Source organism: Heloderma suspectum, chromosome 11 (assembly GCF_057233095.1).
Source record: "Heloderma suspectum isolate Gila_16-S chromosome 11, 16-S_ref, whole genome shotgun sequence".
Taxonomy (NCBI): Eukaryota; Metazoa; Chordata; class Lepidosauria; order Squamata; family Helodermatidae; genus Heloderma; species Heloderma suspectum.
The window spans coordinates 12,797,825-12,822,542 of record NC_139468.1 but is presented as its reverse complement, the minus strand read 5'-3'; the positions used below and the strand labels follow the sequence as shown (position 1 = coordinate 12,822,542).

The 24,718-nt window shown below is 48.7% G+C and overlaps 1 protein-coding gene across 1 annotated transcript; it reads right to left on the bottom strand.

Moving 5' to 3' along the window:
- Nucleotides 1-2,841: 2,841 nt before the first annotated feature.
- Nucleotides 2,842-23,798, bottom strand: LOC146336999 (semaphorin-7A-like). Its single transcript, XM_084817857.1, has 14 exons — nucleotides 23,747-23,798; nucleotides 22,774-22,907; nucleotides 21,077-21,121; nucleotides 20,004-20,096; nucleotides 18,747-18,831; nucleotides 17,313-17,423; nucleotides 16,096-16,241; nucleotides 14,171-14,349; nucleotides 11,946-12,054; nucleotides 10,552-10,735; nucleotides 9,425-9,540; nucleotides 8,101-8,267; nucleotides 6,478-6,551; nucleotides 2,842-5,860 (listed from the first exon to the last, which is right to left on the bottom strand). The coding sequence occupies exons 1-14, from the start codon at nucleotides 23,796-23,798 to the stop codon at nucleotides 5,529-5,531; spliced, it is 1,827 nt and encodes a 608-aa protein (XP_084673983.1). The 3' UTR covers nucleotides 2,842-5,528.
- Between the last annotated feature and the right edge of the window lie 920 nt (nucleotides 23,799-24,718).

Below are 24,718 nucleotides of genomic sequence, written 5' to 3'. Positions count from 1 at the left end.
AACCTAATGGGGAAAAATCACAAAGCAAACTCTACTGACACTCCTGTCCTTTTGCCGTGGCAGAATGAGCAAGATGGCTGCAGCCGCAGGCAGGGCTAACCACAGAAACCCAGCCCACCCTTTGTCAAACACACAGTACAGCATCCTCAATGCAGCGGACCGGTTCACACATCACGACACCCCATCGAAGGTTGTTTTACCCTTGAGGAGCAGCTGCATGTGCTGGGCACCATTAGGAATATTCAAACCCTGACTAGGGGTTGCCATTGCGTGTGAACCCAGCCACCATGGGTTATACGAAGGTTGTTTAACCCTCACACAACCCACAGTGGCCAGGTTCCATGCAATGACGACAACCGGTTGCGGGTTGAAAATTCGCAATGATGCCTGGCACGTAGGGTGGCTCCTCGAGCGTAAAATAACCCTTGATGGGGTGTCATGACGTGCGAACCAGGCCAGTGCCTACAGGCCCCAGTGTGCTGGCGGAGACCTGCCAGAGCGACCTCCATCTGAGGGCCCCTCAAACTAATGTTCTGCCCAGGGCCTCTCAGTGTCTTAAAAAGGCTCTGCCACCCCCATTGAACCATGTGGACATGACCTTCTAGGCTTCGATTCAAGTAAAGGTGGGTCTACTCAAGTAGAGAAGTCTCCACTCTGCAGACGTAGAGCCCCCAGCACACGGAAGGCTGCAGGCACAGGAAAGGGGCATGCGTAACAGAAGGCAACAGCCCCATCCCTTCTCTTCCCTTTGCACAGTGGTGATCACATGTATGTGTGGCAGCGGGGAGAGCTGCTCATGACATTAGAACTGGAGGTCACTCAGTGAAAGTGGCTGACAGGAATGGCGAAGGTGGAGAGGGAGACATTTTTCTCCCTCATTCAGAACAGATCACAGGAAGGTACTTCTTCACACACAGCGCAGAGTTAACCGTGGAATTCACTGCCACAAGATGGGGTGAAGGCCACCAACTTAGATGGCTTCAAATGTAATTTATTTTATATTTATTATCAGCATTTATATACCACCTTATCTGCTAAAAAAAGCCATTAAGGTGGCGCACAACCATTTAAAACAATAAACATGTAAAGCCATAAGAACATGAACATTAAAATGGTCAACCATTCAACAGCACGTTTTAAACTGAAAAGATGCATCTTGATGCCCTTTCTAAAAGGCAAGAAAGTTGGGGGCCAAACTTAGCTCTTGGGGGATCACAGTCCATAGTTTGAGAGCAACAGCTTAGCGGATTAGACAGATAAGGGAAGATAAGGGCTATCAAGGGCTGCTGGTTATGATGGCTATTTATGGATTCATTTATACGCACCAATATTTATGAATCACTTCAGTTAAAGAAATGCTGAAGCAATGTACAGAAGGCAAGATTATTTCCCAGGGAATGCCTGTTGGAAAGGATATGTTATGAGGCCAAGAAACCAGAGGGGTTGGCACCAGCCTCATTTGTAGTCGTAGGGAGTTCCAGAGAGTGGCAGAAGGCCTCTGTATACCAGGGGAACGTGAGTTGGAGGGGGATGTCATGGCCTGCTTCTGGGCTTCACAGAGACAGCTACTCGGGCATTGTGGGAACAGAATACTGGACAACCTAGGCCTTTGGTTTGATCCCACAGGATACTTCTTGTATTCTTATTTGGGACAGACCAGTGTAAGTACTTATGGAATTTGCTGCCACAGGATGCAGTGGGAGCCACTACCTTAGACACTGTCAAAGGGGCTTCAACAAATTCACCCGTCAATGGCTACTGGTCATGGTGGCTGAATTGAGCCTCCAGTATCACAGGCAGTATCCCTCTGAATACCAGTTGCTGGGCAATCCAAGTGGGAGGCTGCTATTGTGCTGTGAGGGTGACATTGGGAGAGGGCTGTTGCCTCCACGTCCTGCTCGTGGGTTTTCCAGGAGGCATCTGGTTGGCCACTGTGGGAAACGGGATGCAGGAACTGATGGGCCTTTGGCCTGGGCCAGCAGGGCAGTTGTGTTCAGGATTATGGGGGAGGCCAAGAAAAGGGCAGAAACATCACACAGAAATGATGGTTTTGTTTCTGTGCTGCTTCCCACAGAAATGAAACCACAAAACACTCATACGATGTGACCTCTGTTTGTGCTGAATATGAAACCAACAGCAGTCTCCTCTTGCTGCAGATGGAGGTGGTTGTGTAGCAAGCTGTGGGGCAGACATGTTCTTTTTGTTGCTGACTTCCTTCAAAGGCACATGAGAACTTGGAAAGTGCTCTGGAAATGGCAGGCCACCCTTGAGTCAGATGAGCATTTTCTGTGGGATGAAAGCACATGAGCCTGCCTTTGGCAATTCCCCAAGCCATCATTTTATTCATCGACCTGAAATCGAGTGAATGAGGGGTGGCAGTCTTGCCGGATTTTACGCTACAGAAACCAGAGAGTACCGAAACTCTCAGAAGTCTGAATCGTTTTGTTTTCTTGGGGGGCTGCCTTTGAAGACAGCTTGGAAACTTCAGTTGGCTCAAAATGTGACACAGGGCCAGCCCTACTGTTAGGCAGAACAGGAGAGGCAGAACCTCTTTCAGCCCGAGGGCCAAATTCCATTTCAGAGAACCTCTCGGGGGCTGCATTCTAGTGGTGGGCAGGGCTGAAGGCAAAGAGGTGGGGCCAGAGGCAGAAGGGGTGGAGCCAAAACACCAGCCATGCCAGCATATTGCCCCTAAAAGCGCTAAACCTCAAGATCTAAGCCTTAGGGGAGGCATTTCAACCATTTCGAATAGGGAGGGGCTGTAGCTCAGTCTGATAGAGTGGTGTCTCATAGGACTCAGTATGAGATGTAAATGTTGTTGAACCAATTGGAAACAGTGATCACAGTGCTATCAAATTTAATATATATTGAAGAGGCCCAGGAAGTAAAACATAGTCACATTTGACTTCAAAAGACGAAACTTCTCTAAAATGAGGGAACTGGTAAAGAGGAAGCTAAAATGCGGAGTCAAGAGGATTAAATCCCTCCAAAATGCATGGAGATTACTCAAAACCACAATAATACAAGTCCAGGTAAAATGCATACCACAGGTTAGGAAAGGTAGCACCAAGTCCAAGAGGTTGCCGACATGGTTAATGAGCAGCGTTAAGGGAGCTATTAGAGAAAAGAGAGCTTCCTTCACAAAACGGGAGTCTTGCCCAAGTGAGGAAAACAAAAGGGAGCACAAGCTTGCACAAAGGTGATGCAAGCAGACAATAAGAGATGCAAAAAAGCATTTTGACGACCATATTGCTAACAATATCAACGCCAACAATAAAGAATTCTTTTAAATATATCAGAAGCAGAAAACCAGTTAGGCAGGCAGTTGGATCACTGGATAACAATGGAGTCAAAGGAGTACTCAAGTAGGAGAAGGAGATTGCAGAGAAGCTGAACGAATTCTTTTCATCCATCATCATGGCAGGAGATATAGGACAGATACCTGTGCCTGAACTGATGTTTTCAGGAAGGGAGTCTGAGGCACTGAGGCAAATAGTGGTGACGAAAGATGAAGTTCTCAACCTTATTGATAAATTGAAAGCAAGTAAATCACTGGGCTCAGATGGTACCCATCCTAGAGTTCTCAAAGAACTCAAATATGAAATTCCTGCTCTTCTAGCCAAACGATGTGACATGTCCCTAAGATCAGCCTCTATACTTGAGGACTGGAAGATGGCCAATATAACACCAATTTTGAAAAAGGGATCCAGGGCAGATCCAGGAAATTACAGGTTGGTTAGCTTAACATCTGTTCCGGGTAAATTGGTTGAAGGCATTATTAAAGATAAAATTAGTAAACATATAGAAGGACAAGCCCTGCTGAAAAAGAATCAACACGGCTTCCGCAAAGGTAGATCCTGTCTCACTAACCTTTTAGAGTTCTTTGAGAGTGTCAATAAATATGTAGACAGGGGTGATCCGGTAGACATTGTTTACATGGACTTCCAAAAGGCTTTTGACAAAGTCCCTCACCAAAGACTCCTGAGCAAACTTAGCAGTCATGGAATAAGAGGACAAGTCCTCTTATGGATCAGTAATTGGTTAAAGAACAGAAAGCAGGGAGTAGGAATAAATGGTAAACTCTCCTAATGGAGGGAAGTAAATACTGGGGTCCCACGGGGATCTGTATTAGGACCATTGCTTTTTAACCTGTTCATAAATGATCTGGAATTTAGAGTGAGCAGTGAAGTGGCCAAGTTTGTGGATGACACCAAATTATTTAGGGTGGTTAAAGCAAAAAGAGATTGTGAAGAGCTGAATAAGGATCTCTCCAAACTGGGAGAAAGGGCATCTAAATGGCAAATATGGTTCAATGTAAGCAAGTGTAAAGTGATGAAGTTGGGTTTTTTTGCCCCAACATGCAAGTATGACCTGATGGGATCTGAACTAGCGGTGGCTGACCAGGAAAGAGATCTTGAGGTTGTGGTGGACAATGACAACCCAGTGTGTGGCCACTGTAAAAAAGGCAAATTCCACGGTAGACATAATTAGAAGAAGAACTGAGAATAAAACTGCCAATATCATACCACTCTTATACAAATCTATGGGGTGACCACCACTTGGAATACTGTGTCTAGTTCTGGCCAACACACCTAAAAAAGATATTGTAGAGCTAGAAAAAGAGCAGAAAAGGGCAACTAAAATGGTCAAGGGGCTGGAGCATCTCCCCTATGAGAGAAAGTTACAACAGTTGGGATTGTTTAGCTTGGAAAAAAGGAGGGTAAGCAGAGATATGATAGAGGTCTACAAAATTAGGGATGGTGTGGAGAATGTGGATAGGGAGACATTTTTCTCCCTCTCTCAAAATACTAGAACCCAGAGTCATCCTATGAAGCTGATTGGTGGGAGATTCAGGACAGATAAAAGAAAGTATTTCTTCACACAGTGCATAAACTGTGGAACTTGCTACCACAGGATGTACGGATGGCCACCAATTTGGATGGCTTTAAAATGGGGGTTAGACAAATTCCTGGGGGAGAAGGCTATCAATGGCTACTACTACTTTATACTACTTTTTACTACATACTACTTTATGGCCATGTGCTACTTCCAGTACTAGAGGCAATATGCCTATGTACACCAGTTGCTGGGGAACATGGGTGGGAGGGTGCTGTTGCGCTCATGCCCTGCTTGTGGGTTTCCTGTGGGCAGCTGGTTGGCCACTGTGTGAAGAGAATGCTGGACTAGATGGACCCTTGGTCTGATCCAGCAGGGCTCTTCTTATGTTCTTATATGGGGCGGGGGGATGACGACTGCCCAGACCCTAAAGTTCAGCACTCTCAGCACACACTTCAACTGGCCCCCATAGGGTCTAAATTCCTGGGTAGTTACTATCAAAGGGCCAAACTAGATGATACATGAAATGCAACTCATGTAACTTTTTAAAATGAACTAGCAGCCATTATAGGGAAGGAAAGATTATCAGGACCACAGCGTATAGCAAGGGTGCAGAACAGTGGAGGTTGGTGGCTCCAATGCCCGTGAGGCAGCAAATCCACTCCAGGTTTCAGTCAGAACCAGTCAGTGCTTTAAAGGACCTTTAAAGCACCTTGGGGTGCTCCTTTAGAGTTCTTACTGGTTCTGAGTGAACTCTTTCGTCTTGGGGGCTTCATCAGGCATTCCTTCACAAGTATCTGGTTAAACCAGTCCTCCTGGGAAACACAGGAATAGGTGCCATAGAGTCCATCCGTCATGTTGCCTATGAAGTGTATGCAGTGACGATGTCCGGAGTCACACTGTGTAACACTTTGGCCATCATGGTACCAGGTGTAATTGGCATGGTGGGATTCAATGGAGCAGTTCAGGTAATAACGGGACTGCAGGGCCACGATGACATTCTCACAGTGCCTATAGCGATTTCCTACAGGGAGAAGAGGGGAAGAAGAGAAAATGGTGAGATAACGTGAGCGCCACACTCAGGGCCAGAGTGAAGGGTAGGCATGGTTGGGCAGTTGTCAAGGGCCCACACCCCAGCAGGGCCCCACTGATAAGAGCCCTCTGGAGTTGCTCTCCTTCTTCACCATTGCAAGGTCGAAGCACCAAGACTTTTTTATTAGTAGGGATGCTGGCGTCAGCTGCTCCCCCCTGCTCAGAAATCCCTATACCCTCTGAGCTTAACTGCAATCCTCACAGTAGCTGGGAGGGAACTGGGTTTTCCCAGGCAGAACATATTATTGCAAACGATCCCTGCTGTAATGCAAAGTATTTGGGGTGGCCTGGTCTTGAATGGGCCATTAAGAACCACTAGCTTGACAAAAGACATATATAATAAAGAGAAAGAGAGAGATGGATCAACACAGCCTGTATTTTTGGACTCTCTTTGGGGTGGTAGCTGTGGGATCTGTTACGATGAGTGCCTGAACATCCAACTTTATCAGTACCCCCCTCGGTATAGATCATCTGCTCTCAGACAAGGTGGCTACTGGGTTCCTTCCATGTCTAAAAAGGGCAACACAACACTATATTTGCAAACACTACCTTTTCTGTTGCTGTGGTTTGAAGAGGCACAAATATCCGAAGGCACATCATAGGTTAGAGCCTGTAACAGTGTTCTAAAGAGGGAGAGGGAGAGAGAGAGAGAGAGAGAGGCATTGGAAGCCTGATAAACACATTCGGTTGGCCCATGTAAAACAGACGGAAGGCCCATAACAAAAAAGACGGGGCAGCATAAAATCCACAAGAAATGTGGCTGTGCTGTGGATGCAGTGGCATTAGCTGGCTTGAGGAATGGTTTCCAGCTTCAGGACATAGGGCAAGGCATGGCTGGGCTGGTCCTGCCCTTTGCATATGCAGTCGCGTGGGGTGGCACAAAGATGAATGAGCAGCAACAGGCAACCTCTCAAAGGCTTCAATGCCAAGAGAAGGGCTACTCCTAGGGATGGGGGAGAATTCTGCCACGGACCACAGTGAGGCCGGATTCCAAGAATCTGGCCCTACTGGGGCCCATGGCAGAACTGAGCACTCACCTCTGCCTCCCCCTGGAATCTGTCTGGGTCGGATCCCTCTGCGCGTTGATCCTGCGGAGCTGGCCACCTGCTCCACATCGCTGGCAAATGGCAATATGGCTGGCAGCCATTGCCGTGCCGTATTGCTGTGCTAAGTCTCTGGATGCAAATGGCATAGTGGGCGCCATTTGTGGCTGTAAACCTGGTAGATTAACCTAAATGCAGCTCTAAATGGCCTGGACAGATTCCAGGGGGAGGGACGGATCACCTCCCCCCGCCTGTGGACCCCCCCAGCCTGAACTGAATGGTCTGCCCATCCCTAGCTGCTCCTGAGGGCTGGCATCCTTGCTGCAGTCCCTTCTGCAGTCCCTTCCAGAGCAGAGGTGCAGAACCTCTTTCAGCCCGAGAGCCAAATTCCATTTCAGAGAAGCTCTTGGCGGAGGTGAAGCAGTAGAGTTCTGCAGTGGCCCAGTGCTGTGTCAGGTAGGGGTGGGAGAGTTATGTTTTTGAGTGCCGCCTAGGGATGTCGGAGGAATCCACAATGGAACCAAATGAGTTTGCATTTTCATGGATGCGACTGGTGGATTCCTAACGGGCCCAGCCCTTCCCGTGTCAGACGGATTCCGCTGACTTGTGGGCCATTTTTCTAACTTTCCCAATTTTGCTCCTCTGAACCCATAGTTTTCAGCACCACCAGAAGCCTGTTTCACAGCAATCCCACCTCCCAGTAAGAAAATGTATTAATTTTTTAAAAAGAAGTGGGAGGGGGAGGACACCTTGGCGGGCACCAAGGACGGTCTCCAGGAGCACCGCGCTGCCTGAGAGCACCATGTTGTCCAGCCCTGGACAGAACCTTTCTCCCTGATGTGATTGTCCTCTGCTTGCAGGGAGTTTTCACACAGAAGAGCATTCAAAAATGATGTCTCCTGCTTGCAGTGGGGTGGTCTGTTCTGCTATCTCAGCTTTACCAGTTGAATGGGTGGCCTGAGAAGAACCTAAAACTCTGGAGGATGAGCTGGAAGGCCGCCTCTGCCTTAGAGAAGAAAGCAGTCATGGGGCATTTGCTAGAGAAGACAATATGCAAGGAATACAGTGGTTCAGGCGGGAGCAACGAAGAAGGGAAAAAAGGGGTGAAGTGCATGAAGTGGTGGCATACCGATTTCCATGCTGGTCGTGGTCATAAACAGAAGTACATTTCCCATCGATCCATCCGCAGTAGGGATCCCTCGCCAGCACACAGCTCCCGCAGTTGTCCTGGTACACCCCACACATGGCCACGGGGAGCCGGACCACCTCGCTCGCAGAGGCCACGAAGAGTTCATTCTGCCAAATAAAAAAGAGCAACCACTGCAGCAAGCTCTCTCAAGCACTAGGGCCAAGAGGTGACAAGCGACATCTCTAATATATACACAACATGCTAACCCACACTCAGTTGTGGGTCAACACGCAGGTTGTTGTTGAAGTGTGGGTTGTTTGTTGAACCATGGGTTACTGTGTTGTCTGAACCCAGGACCTTTTCCACAGGCTGGCTTGTTAACCATGCAAGTTGGCTTATTTTTCTCAAACAAACCACTGTGAGAACCCATGGTTTATTGTTGGGTTGTTCAGGGTGGTTAACAAGCCACCCTGCAGAAAATGTCCTGGGTTCAGACAACACTCTAACCCGTGGTTCAACAAACCACCCACACTCAGCAATGGAGTGTGGGTTAGCACATTGTGTGGACCCAGCCAGTGGTACTGCCAGGGTTGAGGGTGCCCTGGGCAAGATGCCACCTAAGGGGGACCCCACAGCAGCCCGCCAGCCTGAGCTCCTACACTCATTCTTCCCCCAGCACTGACCAGGCAGCAGGAAGGGAACAAATGCGTCCACCGCTTTTTCCTTCTTTAGAACATTTTTTACAGTGGTTCTCCGGCATGCTGGGCAGCCCAACGACCTTGGAGGGGGCATCAAGAAGGAAGGGGGAGTGACCTGTTCCCTTCCCACCACCTGCTCACTCTCCCTCCCAAGGAGATGGTGGCGGCGGCAGCAGCAGCACTTTCTCCTTCCCTCTGTGTAATAGAACCCCGTTCCTGTGGGGCTCACAGGCTCCCTGAGCCAACGGAGCTGACTGCTGCAACTGGAGTTCTGCTCCACAGCACCCGCCCCCCGTTAAAGGTCTGGGGTGCTTTTTATCGAGGAAGAGAAAGGGAAAAGGCGCTGCTGCTCACTGCCCTGCCAACCGGGGACTGTGCGGCCCCAGATCCGCGCCCAACCCTCGCAGCACCACCGTCCTCTTTCCCTGCATGCATTTCTTCGCCACATACATGTTTGTCCTGCGATGTGGCCATTCCAGCCCATGGAAAAGCACGCCAACGTTTCCGCATCTTTTTGCGGGCCTCGATCCGGCGGTTGAGGCTTTTCCATGGCCCTGGTGCCTTGGCGGCCTTTCAGGGACTCAGCATGCTGTAGTCAGAGTCTACCACAGGGCGGTTTCCCTTACCCTGGCGCTGTCCAAAGTCATGGCCAGGATGGCAGAGGAGGATCGGAAGGGCTGGATTTCCAGGACATTCATGGCGGCCTTCGGTAATGCTGCAACCTTGTGGATGGTTCCTTTGTCTGCGCAAAGAACAGAAGAAAGGATTAGGAGGGGCGGGGGGAGATAAGCGGAAGGTGGGCGGTGGGGCTGGATGGACAGAAACCAAGGACGCAAAGGGACCAGCAGTGGGAAATATGGCAAGGTTTTACTATCAACCGTTGCACAGGGCTTAAAACTGCCAGGATGTGCTGTTTTGTCCTTCCTTCCCCATCCCTTCCCAACACTCCTCTTTTTCCTGACCTTCAGCCCTTTCCTTTCCCCCCCGCCCCCTCACTCGGGCCTCTGAAGATTTTATCTTTGCTGAAGTGTATTCTTTGGGCTCAGCTACAGATTAGCTGCTCCAGAAGTCAATTTATTTCATTTGCTGTCAAAAAGCCAGCATGTGGATTCTAATGTCAGGATGGTGCCATGGCCAGGCTGAAAAGGCAGCATAGTGTATTGGCTAGAGCACCCGCCAGATATGTTGGACAAAAACTCCCATCATCCCCAGTCAGGATGCTGGCTGGGGCTGGTGGGAGTTGTGGTCCAATACATTTGGAAGGCCCTGGCTCTGGGAGTCTGGGCTAGAGTGTTGGGCGTTGGGAGACCCGGGTTCAAATCCCCACTCAACCATGAGGCTTGCTGGGTGATCTCTGTAGCCTCAAGTTCTAGCCTTTAGGGAGAGAGAGATGAACCCTAATGAGTCCCAGCAGCATCGCAGGGCTGAGCGGCCAGTGGAGGAGTTCACTCACAGCAGCAGCAATACCGAGGCCTATTGCGGGCCGCTTGTACCGTCATCCCGTCACACCCAGTACTGGAAGGTCTCCACTGGTTGCTTTCTGGGCTGAGTTCAAGGCATTGGCTTTAGCGGCTAAAGCTCTGCATGGCTTAGGGGTGGCTATCTGAGGAACCGCCTATCTCAGCATGAACCTGCTTGGTTCTTAGGACTGGCTGCTTTATTTTCTGAACTTTTTGAGAAGCCATGTTGGCTGGCTTCAGAAAGGCCGCATAGAGATCCCATACATAAATTGAATAAATAGTTAGCACACTACCTGTGGCCAAATAGAAGACATCATAGGTCTTCCCGTCTGCCGCCTGGACCTGGTGGACGCGGATTTGCTGGTAGCGATGCTTGCTGTAGAATTTGGTTTCCTGCTTCACTCTGTGCAGCACCTCGGGGTGGCTGTCTGCCACTTTGAATGTCTTGTTGGGAGTCTTCTGTCCTCCTTTCTGACACTGTTAAGGGGGACACATAGATGATGCAACTGGATTAGGCTAGGCAAGGGGTGATACAGTGATCAGAAGCCCTGCTCCCAACACCTGGGCCATATCTACACCTGGGCCATATCTACACCTTGCGGCCTAACGATACGATCTCATCATGGTAAAACGATATCCTTCCTGAGCATTTATACCCCGTAGGACACACAAAGACATCTGTTGTGATGTTTGGATAATACTGAATAAAAAGGGGGAAATAATCCTAGAAAAGCGGTATATGGAATGTGTAATGTGCCCCAGTTATCAGTGCACTTCAGTACTGATAAAAAGCACTAGTGCAGACCTACCCAGGATTCTCTAAGGACCCATTTGGCTTTTGAACTACCAGGTACTCTGTGCACATCTGCAAGCTTCTCCATGAGGACTAGAAACTTGTTTTTTTCCTTAAAACAAACAAACAAAACACTGCAGTGCAGATTTCAGTTTCAGAAAGGCTCACCAAAAAAAGTTGAATGAAGCTGCACTAATGAAATTAACTTGTTTTTCAAGAAGCTATTCTAGAAATGAAATGTATTGAAAGATGGCCTTTTTATAGAAATTATTTGAACAATAACTATGCAGAAAAGAAACTACCAATCGTTTTCCTTCTTGTAGATATGTTAATCAATGTCAGAATAACTTTAAAATCAGTGGGGGTTATTGGGGTGTGTGTGTGATTAATTTTTTCCAGGGTATTATAAAGCATTCTGATTATGTTTAGTTTTCAGTTTTTTCCTGAATTTCACCAGTTCATTCATTCTTAGTAATGTTTATATGTAATATTTGTATGACTTTAATAAGCAAAATTAAAATCTGCACTGCATGACATGTTCTATACGTTCCCAGTTACATGGAAGTTTTGACTGCAGAAACTGAGTACCTTGCATGTTTTTTCTTCTTGCCCTCCCAATAGTTGCTACATAACACATACAAGCTCTTACCTGTCTTTTCAATATTTCCCTTCTCCAGATTTAAATCTTACCTCTATCCATTTCACAGATGGGCAAACTAGGGCCCAAAAGATACAGTTGCCTACTGACAACATATCTCTGCTGCCACTTCCTACACTTTCAGTTCCGCACATCTAATCCCCCCCCCCCCGCTTACGTTCATATACCTCAAGGCTACCCCATGGTGGGAAGACAACCTAAAACTTTCCCCATGTTCATTTGCCTACATCCCTTACCTGCCCAGGCCTCACAGGGGGGAGAACGCCAGTGTAGCCTTTGAGAGGTGATGTCTGGAAAACTTTGTTGATTTTGCCAACAGAATAGACGCAGACTGCTGAATACTCCCTGTGGATAAGAGCGAAAAGCAGTTGATCAGCATTTTGGCATTACAGACTACTTTGGGTAAAATCCAACCTAAGTCCTACTTAGAGTATACCCATGGGAATTGGACTTAAGTTAGTCATGACCTTATAGTAAACCCATTAATTGGATCTTCCCTAAGTAGGAATCATCTTGGATTGCACCCTTTGTTTTTTATTATCCTGCTCTTCTGTTAAAGCAGAGGTGGGGAACCTGAGGCTTTCAGCCTAATTTCATGTGGCTAGCAGAGATGGGGTGCGCAGAGAGAGAAAACTGGGGTGGTATAGAGAGAGAAAAGCTAAACAATCCTGCATTGTGGTAACTCCATCCACTTTTGGCTCTTCCTTTTGCCAGCTCTGACCCCACCCACTCTGCGCAACCCATGACCGATCAGCCCCGAGGAAATGCCGCCCTCGACAGAAAGAACGTTCCCTGCTTCTGTGTTAACACAGGTAAAGCAGCTTATGAAAAAAGCAAAAGCAAAACATGCAAATAGAAAAATCAAACAACATGGAACAGTAAAATGGCAACACTAACACATCAATAGAAAAAAAGCAAACCAATTTCAACACAGACTGTAACAAACCCTTAATATAGCAGATCGTATATACAAAGCTAATCGAAATTTTAACAAGTCTCCAGAAGCTGTCTAAAAAGGGAGAGAGGGGGAGCCTGGTGGATCTCCACTGGGAAAGTATTTCATCATCTTTGTAAACCGCCCAGAGAACGTGGGCTATGGGGTGGTATAGAAATATACATCATCATCATCAATCATCAGCTGGGCGCCACAACAAACAAGGCCCTATCTCCTGTATGGGCACATTTAAGGTCATGTAACATTGTGGGAAGGGCTGCAGCTCAGTGATAAGAGAATATACTTTCTATGCAGAAGGTGCCAGGGTTTTAATTGCCAGCATCTCCAGCGGGAGCTGGGAAAAAACCCCTCTGAACCCCTGGAGAACCTGGAGAACCCCTGCTGGCTTGGTGAAGGCTAGCCTTCTCCAACTTGGTGCCCTCCAGATGTTTTAGACTACAACTCCCAGGATTCCTCACCATTGGCCATGTTAGCTGGGGCTGATGGGAGATGAAGTCCAAAACATGATGGGAGTTGAAGTTGGATGATGGGAGTTGAAGTTGAAGACTAGCCTTCTCCAACCCAGGAGTTGAGGTTGAAGTTGGATGATGAAATTGGATGATGATGATGATGGGTGATGAAGATGAAGTTGGATGATGGGAATCGATGTTGAAAACTAGCCTTCTCCAACCAGGGAGTTGTTGAAGTTGGATGATGAAGTTGGATGCTGATGCTGGATGATGAAGATGAAGTTGAAGTTGAAAACTTCTCCAACCTGATGCCCTCCAGATGTTTTAGACTACAACTCCCAGGATTCCTGACCATTGGTCAGGTTGGCTGGGGCTGATGGGAGTTGAAGTCCAAAACATCCAGAGAGCACCAGGTTGGGGGGAGGGAGGCTGTGTAGACAATACTGAGCTAGACAGACCCATGGCCTGACTCATGAGAAGGCAACTTCCCGAAAGGATGAAGAGCAGGGCCTCTGATGCTGCTCTCAAGGGCTGGGTAGGTTCATGTCTCCTACACTGATATGGAACTCAGGGTACATAAGTTTTCTTAGACTCTGACCAGTCCCAGGACTACTTAGCTTTCAGCATTCGCACTATTTCCAACCCGAAGGCCAAATACTATTTTGGAGAAGCTCTTGGGGGCCAGATTCTAGTGGTGGGTGGGGCCAAAAGGAAGAGGGCCATGGCCAAAAAGACCAGCACATTTTAGCTTGAAGCTCTTACTGCCACTGGCTAAGAGCTTAGGAGAGGCATTTCAACTGTTTAGAATAGAGGACAAAGCACGCAAAAGCCAGGAAACTACCAACAATCGGCAGTCGGGGAGGAGGTGGGAGTCCAGCCAGGCTGGATTTGGACCACAGGCCTGAGGCTTAACATCCCTGGCCTACATCTTGGACCTTGGTCCACCCCAAATCCAAGTCACATCCATACCAGGAGTCATCAGTGGCACAGAGGAAGCCCCTTCTATACATCCCACCCCCCATTCATTCACATACAACCAAGGAAACAAGGCACTCACCACTCGTTTGAGAAGAGCCCGTACACTTTTGTCTCAGACCAGTGGGCAGACTCAAGGATAAAGATGTCCTGCAGCTGGTTAAAGTGCCGGTCAGAGGCCGGGTCAACACAGAGCAGCGTGGCCTTCAGGAAGGTCGTCCACTTGGCGCCAGAGAGCGAACCGCTGCCTCCTTTGTCTCCCTGCAAAGCGGGGAAGGAAAGAAAGGCCTTTGGTCAGAGGCTGGCAACTGACTGCTCCTGTCCTGGGCCAAACTCTAAGCTTTGCACACAAGCACTGAAAGTTGCATCATGGAAAGCATGTGCAGTGGTAAGCAACATGGCACCCAAACGTAGCCTGCACTGAACCCTTTCCCATCTGCAGTGCCCAACTTATTTCTAAAGACATTGCAGGGGCTTTTCAGTGGTAGCACCCCATTTATGGAACTCCCTTTCCAGAGAGGTTCACCTAGTGCCAAGGGAATATATATATATATATATATATATATATATATATATATATAATTTGCCCAGAGCTAATACGATATATATTTTATGCTGAATTAGAAAAAACAATGATATCCTTAAGAGTTTGGTTGCAATTCTGTATATTATTGCAATTATTTGCTTGGCTTTATTTTGTTTATGGATTGTTACTGGGGTTCTTTTCCTTGATGGTATTGGTTTTACGTAAGCTCCTCTGGGATCCTCAATTCTTAAGAGCAGGGCAAACAAACAAACACCCCCCCCTCCAAATCAGGTAGCAGTTTCACAAAGAGTAAAACCCAATTATCAGTATCCCAAATTCTCTTCCAGCAAAATTCAATAGCAGCTTAATTAAATGAAAAGGGGGGGGGGGACCCTTCTCTTACAAACATCCAGCTCTTCCAAAAGCATTGTACTCTCAGATATATTTGCTCCACACAATTGACATAGAATAGCCTTGCCCAGCTGGGTGGCATGCAGATGTGTTGGCCTAGAACTCCTATCATCCCCAGCTAGCAGAGCATTGACTGGGGATGTTGGGAGTTGTGGGAGAAAGGCTGGCATAAAATCTTTGATGTCCCTCTTGTTAGCGTGTTTGGCTCCTACAGTCTTTCATTTAGGAACACTTTGCTTCCTCATTTGAAATCCAGACTCTGGATTTTAAAATGCCATGGAGAAGATGTCCTTGGAGGCCATCTAGTCCGGCCCCCTGCTCAGTGCAGGAGGTCTAGCGCATCCCCAAAAGATGGCTGTCCGGCCTCTGCTTGAAAACTTCCAGCCAGGGAGAACTCACCACCCCTCTAGGTGTCATTGTTGGTCTTCCAGTTTATCCTAATGTTCAACCAAAATCTACCCCCCCCATAACTTCAGCTGATTAGATCTGGGTTTGCCTTCTGGCCCTCTTCGATGCAGCAGACCTTCAGGTATTTAATACATGTTATAACGTCTTCAGGGGAGGCCATAGCCCATTGGTAGAACGCCTGCTCTGCACGCAGAAGGTCCCGGGTTCAATCCCCAGTATCTCCAGGTGGGGCTGGAAAAAAACCCTCCCCGAAACCCTGGAGATCCTCCACCAATCAGTGTTTACCATACTGGACCAACAGTCTGACCCAGTGTAAGGCAGCTTCCTATGTCTTTGATTGCCAGTCTTCTCTTCTCCAGGCTAAACATACCAAGTTCCTTCAACCAGGGATGGCCCACCCAAGACGTTTTGCAGCCTCAGGCAAAAAATACTTTTCAGTCTTCTTCGAAAGAAGCAAGGGAGAGGGAATCCTCCAGAAGTATTTTCCCTCCACCCTTCCGCTTCCGCCGCCAGTCACCACGAGAATGTGGCCCCCGAGAGCTTGGCTGAAACTGAATCCAGCCGTCAGGCTGACAGAGGTTCTGCACCCCGTCCAGTGAGGAATGAACTGGCTTCTCATCCAGCTGCGCTCTCTGCAAAAGACCCCCCCCCCAGCTCTTTACCTTGCACAGCTGAGCCACCCTGGAGATTCTCTTTGGGGCCTCCGCATTCCTTGGCGAGTCGGGGTTGTCCTCTCGGAAGAAGTAGTAGATCTTATCATTGTACGCCTGGTCTTGCTTGATGACAGCGGCCTTGACAAACTGGGGGTCTGGGAAGGGACAAGACAGAGCTCCGGGTGCGATGAGAAGGGACCAAGCAGGGGCATATGCAGATTGCTCCACTCAGCTCGAGGCTGCTGGCCCTCCAGGGCCTGGAACACAGCTTCATTCTGCATATTTGCTACTGCCTTCATTAAATGTTATTTGGAGAGGTACCAGGCCTGAACAGGGTTGGCACCAAAGGTTCCCCAAAGCCTGAGGATACCTCCCTCTTGCACTTGGATGGTGGTGATTTGGCTGCATAAGCATCGGCACTTACAGCCTGAGCACTGGAAATACAAGGAAGAATAACAGTGTCCCTGCGGAGGAGAAAGCCCTGCCGGTCACGTCTGTTGTGTGCTGGAAATGCCCCCGGCAGCTTCTCCTCTGCTACATGAGCTCAGAGAAGAAAGGCCCTCAGCTGAGAGGCACCGAGTGGAATGTTGCATCACTGGAGACTCATTATTGAGGGTTTCCCGTTGTTAGGGGAACTCAGCCTCCATTGTGTTAATTGCGCGGAAGGCTCCGGCTTCTGTTATCTCCTGCTCCGAGCCACTCCCTCCAAGGGAAAGGTTGCGTTTGTTTTCAACTGGCAACTTTTTTCTCCCTTTAGCCATGATGCTCGTTCTTCACTGGGGATGCCTTAGAAACCTTCAGGTTTCCTTCCTCTGAAGATCTGTCAAATAAGGTGGCCAGGTAGCCTACTTTACAGAGGACATTCCTCTATTTGAAGAGCTGTCCAGTCCAACTCCAGTTTAAAAAATAAAGAACCATAAGAAGGGAGGGCAGCAGGTGCCTTGAAGTAACCCAGCACCTTTTAGCACCTGGACACCAGACTGAGCAGGCACACTGTGGTGAGATATATTATATGACATCCTATCATTCCCAGCCATGCTGGCTTGGAATGATGGGAGCGGAAGTCCAAGATCTCTGGAGAGCACCAGGGTGGGTATGCTGCTATAAAGCATTGGTAAGTAAAAGGTTGGTCACCTTACAGATGTGTTGTTGAGGAGGGATGAGAATGGGGGAAAGTGAGCCAAGTGGCCGGGGACCCCCACCCCTTCAAGAACCGCAGCACTCACTATCCATCACGGTGTCACTGGTGTAAAGCTCGGCAGACCCTCGAATCCGGCGGAAACGTGGGATCCGCCCACTGAACTGGTGCTTCCGGATCGTCGAGTAGATATCTTTACCTGAAGGGAGCAAGTTTATGAGGACGAAATGTCAATATGAGTAGAGATGGGTGGATTTGTCAAGTCCGTTTCCGAGGACGTCCTCCTTTTCCCACCTCCCGTTCCATGCTAGTTCCGTGTGGATCTTTCGCTCTTCCTTTCTTATTTTACAGAAAAAAATCTGTATGTGTTTTGTGTGCATTTTTTAAATGAACACATGCCCCCATTGACGAGGGTGTTTTTGCACACATTTTAGAAATGTACCCAGTGGGTTTTGCCCATTTTTAAAATATATGGGTGTTGAACATATTTTGCTTTCTTTCATGGAATGCATCATGTGCCCACAAATGTACAGATTTCCAACCACAAGTTGCATCTGTGTCTGCATTCCATTAAGCTTTTTACACTCCTAATTATTTTGGTCATTTTCTATGGGGATTGGACTTGATGGTGGGTTTGGATGTGATGGTCTTATAGGCCCCTTCCAACCCTACTATTCTATGATTCTGTCACTGGAGAGACAACAGATTTGGGGTCTCATAAAAGGGCAGGAAATTGTTCATTCTTTCCTTGCTCATTCTGGTTTTTGTTACCACCAGGGATGGGGAGAGATCCTTGTGGGGTTTCTTGCCTCATGTGCCAAAATAACTTGGGTTTGTGTGCCATTTGCTGCTCTCTCTCAGGCAGCAAAAACGGCCGGCCCCGCTCACTGCTTAGGATAAAATGGCACAAGCTACAAGCAAACACATCAACGCATCTGGTCCAGAACAGGCGCGAGCGGTACATGAAATCCAAACAGTTTCCTGTCACAGCAATCATTTTGGAAGAAGCCAGTCACAATGCAGTCTCAGAAGGGCACCCTGGGAGCCCTTGCAACATCACAGAGACCACGGGGCCAAAAGTCTTGGCTTGCATGGCGCAGCTGCTTGGGGGTGGGGACTCACAACTATCGGTCTGGCGAGGTGTCACTGTTCGCACAAGAACTATGAGCCAGTGTGGCATAGTGGTTAGATCGTTGGACTGGGACTTGGGAAATCTGGGTTTTAGTCCCCACTGGGCCATAAAGTTCACTGGGCCATAAAGCTCACTTTGGGCCAGTCACTGCCTCTCAACCTAAGGTACCTCACAGGGCTGTTGTGAGCATAAAACTGAGAGGACTATGTAAGCCACCTTGCAAGATAAAAAAGGCAGCAGGAGGAGGAGGTGGGGGAGGAGGAGGTGGGGGAGGAGGAGGAGGAGGAGGAGGAGGAGGAGGAGGAGGAGGAGGAGGAGAAGGAGGAGGAGAAGGAGAAGGAGAAGGAGAAGGAGAAGGAGAAGGAGAAGGAGGCATTCATTCAGACTTACCATCCACCAGGACAAGGGTGTTTTGGTCCGGGCCAAAGGGTGCCAAGCTCTGGGCATCGATGCCTGGCTCCTTCTTCCCACCCACCTGCAGGAGGACAGAAAAGGCAATGCCACACGGATATTTCCCAGTCAGGTGCTGCTGGCCATCCAGCACTTCACAGAGAGGAGACAGTGGGGGCCCTGCTCTCAGCTCCTCTCCTCACACAAGCCTGGAGTGCTGTCAGAGATGCCCTGGGGCCAGGGCTCACAGGGACACAGTGCCAACACTTTTGCATTAGAAGAGACGCTGGCGTCATCTGCCTTCCCACCCCCACTCCCTCCGAGTTCCTTGTTCCCTCTGACAAGCCAGGGCAGCTCCTTTCCCCCCCGAGCTGCCTCATTAGCAGCACAGGCTATCATGACGTCTGAACCCAGCAAGGGTGGGTGGCTGGGGCAGTTTGCACCCCCCCTCTGAAACCCATGGCTTGTTCTAGGGTTGCTGAGTGGCTTGTAAACCACCCCAGCCGCCACCCGGACATCACAACAGCCCCTCCCACCCAGTGAGGGTGATTCTGCTAATTAGGTGGTTCCTGGACCTGAGGTACGGGGGCAATGGGGTGCTTGTGGCAAAGGAGACACAGAAGAGGCAAGTTTGGAGGAAAGGGCTGATGGAAGAGAAAGGTTGGGCATTGGGGGGGGGGTCCGGGAGGCAGTTCCAGGCCCAAGGGGCCGAAGGCCTTAGGAAGGCAGTGGAGCTAGATGGGGGTTCCCAGCCTTTTTGGGTTGACGGGCACATTTAGAATGTTGACGAGTGTTGTGGGCTCTCTCACAAAATGGCTGCAATGGGAGGGCTTGCCCATTCAGAAAATGGCTGCCGTGGCTGGTCACACAACACCCATTTCCCAAGCAGGTGAGACTAAAAGAAAAGCAACTTGCCCAAGAACCAATAAGGCAGAGGTGGGATCTGAGCTCCAAAACACAAAACTAGTGTTTCAAACCCAAGTAGAGATGGTGCAGGAGGGCAGCCCTTCACTTGCAGCATGCCAGCCTCCCAAGTAAAAAAAGAGAGAAAGAAACATAATTAAAAATATATTTAAAAGGAAAATAAAAATCAGAAGAGGCAGGGAACCTGGTGGGCACTTAGAGGCATGTCTGTGGGCACATTGGTACCATGCAGAAGACCAGGGCTAAGGTCATACAGGCAGTGATGTAGCAGGACACAAGAGCAGATAGATTCAGGGGGGGGGGAAATCACAGAAGCCAAACTCCACTCCTTACCCAATTCCAGCAGGTGGGCCTGCAGGCGTTGGTGCCACAGATCAACAGCTTGTCGTCGTATTTTTCCAGCAGTGTGAGATAGTTCTTGGCATCCTTGTGGAGGGGAAAAGACAGAGACAGAGAGAGAGAGAGAGAGAGAGGGGAACTGGCTGAGACGAAGAAGAGAAGAAAAACAACCAGCCACTCTGCTTCCCACCCTGGGAGGCCACCTCTTTTCAAGGCCCACACAGTTGGAGCTTCCAATTTCAAGGCTGTCAAATCCAGGGCTGGCAAGGGCATTTGAGGATCCAGCAAAGCACCCCAAATTTGGCCCGAGGTCCAGCTGCACAGAGCATTAGGGCCATGGGGAAGGGTGAGAGGATGAGCTTCGAGGTAGCCCCCTCCAGGGTGGGAACAAAGAATGTCACCGGGTTCAAGAGAGAGTTGGACCTGGGCAGGGGTGGAATTCATGGAGGGTCCAAGTGGACCCAGCCTACTGAGTTGTTTTAAATGGCAGGCTAGCCTATGTAGTTCTCATCCCGTTGGGGTCTCACTGTTTAAACCTTTTCCTTGCATTAGGTTGAACTGAAAATAGAAATATTGAGAAAAAAGTGACACTTCCGCTGCTGTATTCCATCTATAAAATGAGCCTTTTTTTTTCTGAGCCCATCTTCTGACAGGCTAGACAAACCTGGCCAGTCTATAAATGCTTCGTGACACACTACATGTCTGCAGGTTATACGTCTGGTGACTTGAAGCTCAGTCCGCAGAAGAAATCGTGCGCTTGAGTTCCTGGCTCGGCGCTTCTTTCTAGTCCTCATTTCATACTTAAAATGCACTGTATTAGCCTTGACTTATTCTGGCAGACTTGGAGCAGTGGCCTTGTTATCTGCGGGGGCCTAGCTTCTCCTTCAGCTAGAATCCCCCCCCCCCGAACAAGAGACCCTCTGGATGTAAAGCATGCACTCTACCATGGGATGCTTATTTTACTCTCCCCACGTGCTGGATAATTGAGGAGGGTAACAGAGAAAGAGAGAGAGGACACCCTTGCAAAGGTGTTCAGGGGGTGGCTACAGCTAGTCCTCCAGACTTACCTCCCTTCTGCAGTTTGAGTGCGATCCGTCTACTCCAAAAGGCTCCTGAATGAAAAGGGAGGGGAGAAAAATACACACATCATTTTTCGTTCAGCTTCCACCTATACCTGGGGGGGGGCAGCATGCAGCCCCCAGGCCTTTCTTGTGAACCCAGCCCTGCTACCCAGTTTGCCGCTGTAGCAGCACCAGAGATGTATCTGGGGAGAAGCCTCCCAGGAGCGCGGTTTTGCTTCCGAAGGAGGGATGCAGGGAGTGCGAATCTCGTTTTCAAGCAAAATCGGTGCTTTTGTTGCTGGCGTGTTGCCCAGTTTCAGTGACAAATTTGGTGGCAGGGGTGCAGCCCCCAGTGGGGTCCAGGGACAGCAATGCAGCCCCCGAACCCCCAGACGTTGCCCACCACATATGGATATAATTTGTATTCTTTTAAAAAAGAGATCAAATTAAATATGAATTCAACACACACAGCTGGAACATATAGCTTAGAATGAAGGTGGCATGATGGAGGATCAAAAAAATAAAGCACCTCCAAGTACAGGTCCATTTGTAGCCAAAACAGTACCATCCACACACAAGAGGGAAGTATCAGCAGGCTTGGGAAACCCTGAGGTTTGCAGAAGTGCAAATACGTATATGAGGGAAAAAACCTTTCAGGAAGCACCCAAAATGCAACCCTCTGAGGACGGAGTGTGCTTCGTGGCCACAGAATGCTAAGGGACTGTTGGAGGTGGAGCCAGGAAAGGGGAAATGCAGGGCCGGCCCTCCCATTAGGCAGAGTGAAGCACTCGCCTCAGGCAGCAGACGTGAGGGGCGAGGAAGAGCGGTGAGGTGTTGGAGGACAAAGCTGTGTATGCTACTCAGCCTACCGCCTGTCCCCTAAGCTAGCTTGCTGTCCTCGGGTTCTATGAAGGATGCTGTCCCGTTGCCAGTATTGAAGTAAAGTCCAACTGCCAGTCCGGTCGGCTTCTGTATGTGGTATGGGGGTGCATCTCGTCCTTTGCGTCAGGCAGCAAAATATCTTGGGCCAGGCATAGGCAAAGCTGGCCCAAGATATTTTGCTGCCTGAGGCAACGAACAAATTCCAAGTCCAAAAGCTGACTAGACTGACAATTAAAGCTTTCTTCGACACTGGTGATGGGACAGCATCCTTTGCCACACCTGAAGGCAGCAGACTAGCTTAGGGGGCAAAGGGAAGACGGTGTGGCACACAGCTCTCTCCTCCAACTGGCTGCCGCCTCTTCGCATCTGCCGACTGAAGCAACTGCCTCACCCTGCTTAAAGGTAGGGCCGGCCCTGGCCATGGGGAAACGGAATGGAGTATCTTACAAAAGAGTATGGCTGGCAGGCAGACACCTGGAACAGAACCACTCCACCACTGCAACAGATTGTTGCAGGTCCTGCTTGTTGTACTAAAAATCTTCCAGCAATCATGGTACACATAACAGCTTCCCATCCCACGTGGCTGCACCAGGGCAATTAGTCACTAACACTTGGATGTTTTTTCCAGACCAGCCCCAGAAGGAGCTAATTAACCTAAGGTTGCGAAAGGGAGAATATTAGTTGACATGGGGTTGGAAGCTTTTCTAGATTTCAGTGGATTTCCAAATAGCTGGATTTGAAATCCTGCACTAAAATGCAATGTTGAACTCCAAAATCCACATTTGTTTGTGGATGGTGAACTTCACCCGGAGTCTCCTCACCATATGTCTGGTGGTGGTCTCAAAGTCGAAGTAATAAAGCTTGTTTTCTGCTCCCACGAATACAGAAGAGGTTCCTTGTTCATGGTAGAGCACGATGTGCTTCTCGGCAGTGTCAAACTGGAATCTCTTCTCTCCTACGAAGTACAAACAAGGGAGGAGATTCAGCGCCATGTCACCTATCGCTGAACAGCTGGTTCTTCAGAGATCACATGGAGGGAAATCACAAGGGTGGTGGTGGTAGGGCCAGTGATGCATACCTCACCTGCTGGCTTTACCAACTACCAAGCATTCCCCTGCCCCCTTCAAAAAACTATACTGGGGGGGGGGGAACAGGCTTGGATCAATGCAGCAAGTTTCAGTCAAAATAGTCTACAACAGCCTTCCCCTATCAGGCACCCTCCAAAAGTGTTGGACTACAACTCCCATCATCAACACAGTCCGGGGATGAAGGGTGTTTTACTCCAACACTTTTGAAGGGTACCTGATTGGGGAAGGCTGATGCATAGATTAGAGATGGATGGATGAATCTGCCAATTTCTCTTTCTGGCAGTTTCACATCTTTTCCAACTGTAAGTTTGTTTCATCCCCTTTCCACATCAGTTTGCCCGGAAGGGGAAGGGTGTGTGTGGAGATGTCAGTCTGCGTGAAAACCTGTATGCATTTTTTGGCATATTTCTCCTAATATCTGCATTTTTTGTATGCAATTTTGCTTAAGATGTGCATTTTTGCTAGTGGTTTTTGCTAGCAAGGTGCTTCTGCACCTTGGATAGCTTCTTTAGAGTTCTGCCTGGTTCTGGTGGGAACCCGGAGCAGATTTTACCACCACACTGACATTGGAGCCACCAGCCTCCACTGGGCACTGCTGAGTGGCTGGTCTATCATGACTGGGCTGCATTCAGGGCAGGGAGAGCTCATGACCCCGCTGAGACTAACCCCGCTCACCCCCCTCCTTTGAATTACGTGTCAGGAGTACTTTGTGCCTTAGGTAGAGGCTGCACCGACACACCCTCAGCCGTTCGTTCCATCAAGGGCATGGAAGAGGGTTCGGAAGGAATGCAGAGGAGCCCTTTGCCTGCGGGTCTGAAGAGAGGCCTCCTCCCAGATTGCCAACAGCATCCTCGCGGTAGGTCCTCCAAGGGAGCAGCCTTGAGCCTATCTGTCAAAAGAGATGCCTGGTGTTCTCCAGATGTGTTGGACTACAAGAAATCTGTCCATCTCTCTCTTGGCTGGCATAAATAAGCTTGAAAGCGGTGAGCCAACTATTTTGCTATAGCTGTTAAGATGAGACCATGATTAATTGATGGCTGACAGAAATTGTTTTGGGGTGATAAATGGTATGGGCACCATTTCTAATGTAAAGTTGGTTGCCATTTTTATGTTGTGTGTATGTATGTTTAGTTTTTAATTAATGCTTTTATTAGGTTTGTGCATGTGTGTACACACACACACACACACACACACACTCACAGAGAGAGAGAGAGATCTATTTGCTGTACATACCTTAATTTATCCCTGTTTTATTGCTTGTTTTAATAACTGTCTTTGTACCAATATGTGGAAAGGTCTCTGGCCTAAACAAAGACTTGTGTTTGGTTGGCTATCAGAACAAATATAACAACTTTCCTAATCCTTGTCTAATTTGCTGTTACCGGATCTGTTCTTACTATTCTAAAGTTGCCAAGTCTGGGACGTGCTATGAGTTATGGACAGTTGCACGCTCCGAGGGGCAAATTTTACCAAGACAATGTTCCTTTCCACATGTTCAGAAAGTGCATACAATTCATGTGCAGGACCATGTCCATTCTCCTTGTTGCTGACCGTCACTTGTGCACCAGCTCTGTGTGCCCAGAACTGACATAGCTGCCCATTGTACATACATAGGTGTCCTCTCCGACTTGGTTCAAGGCACCCAGAGGAGTTAAAACTAGCAAGATACATACAGGCA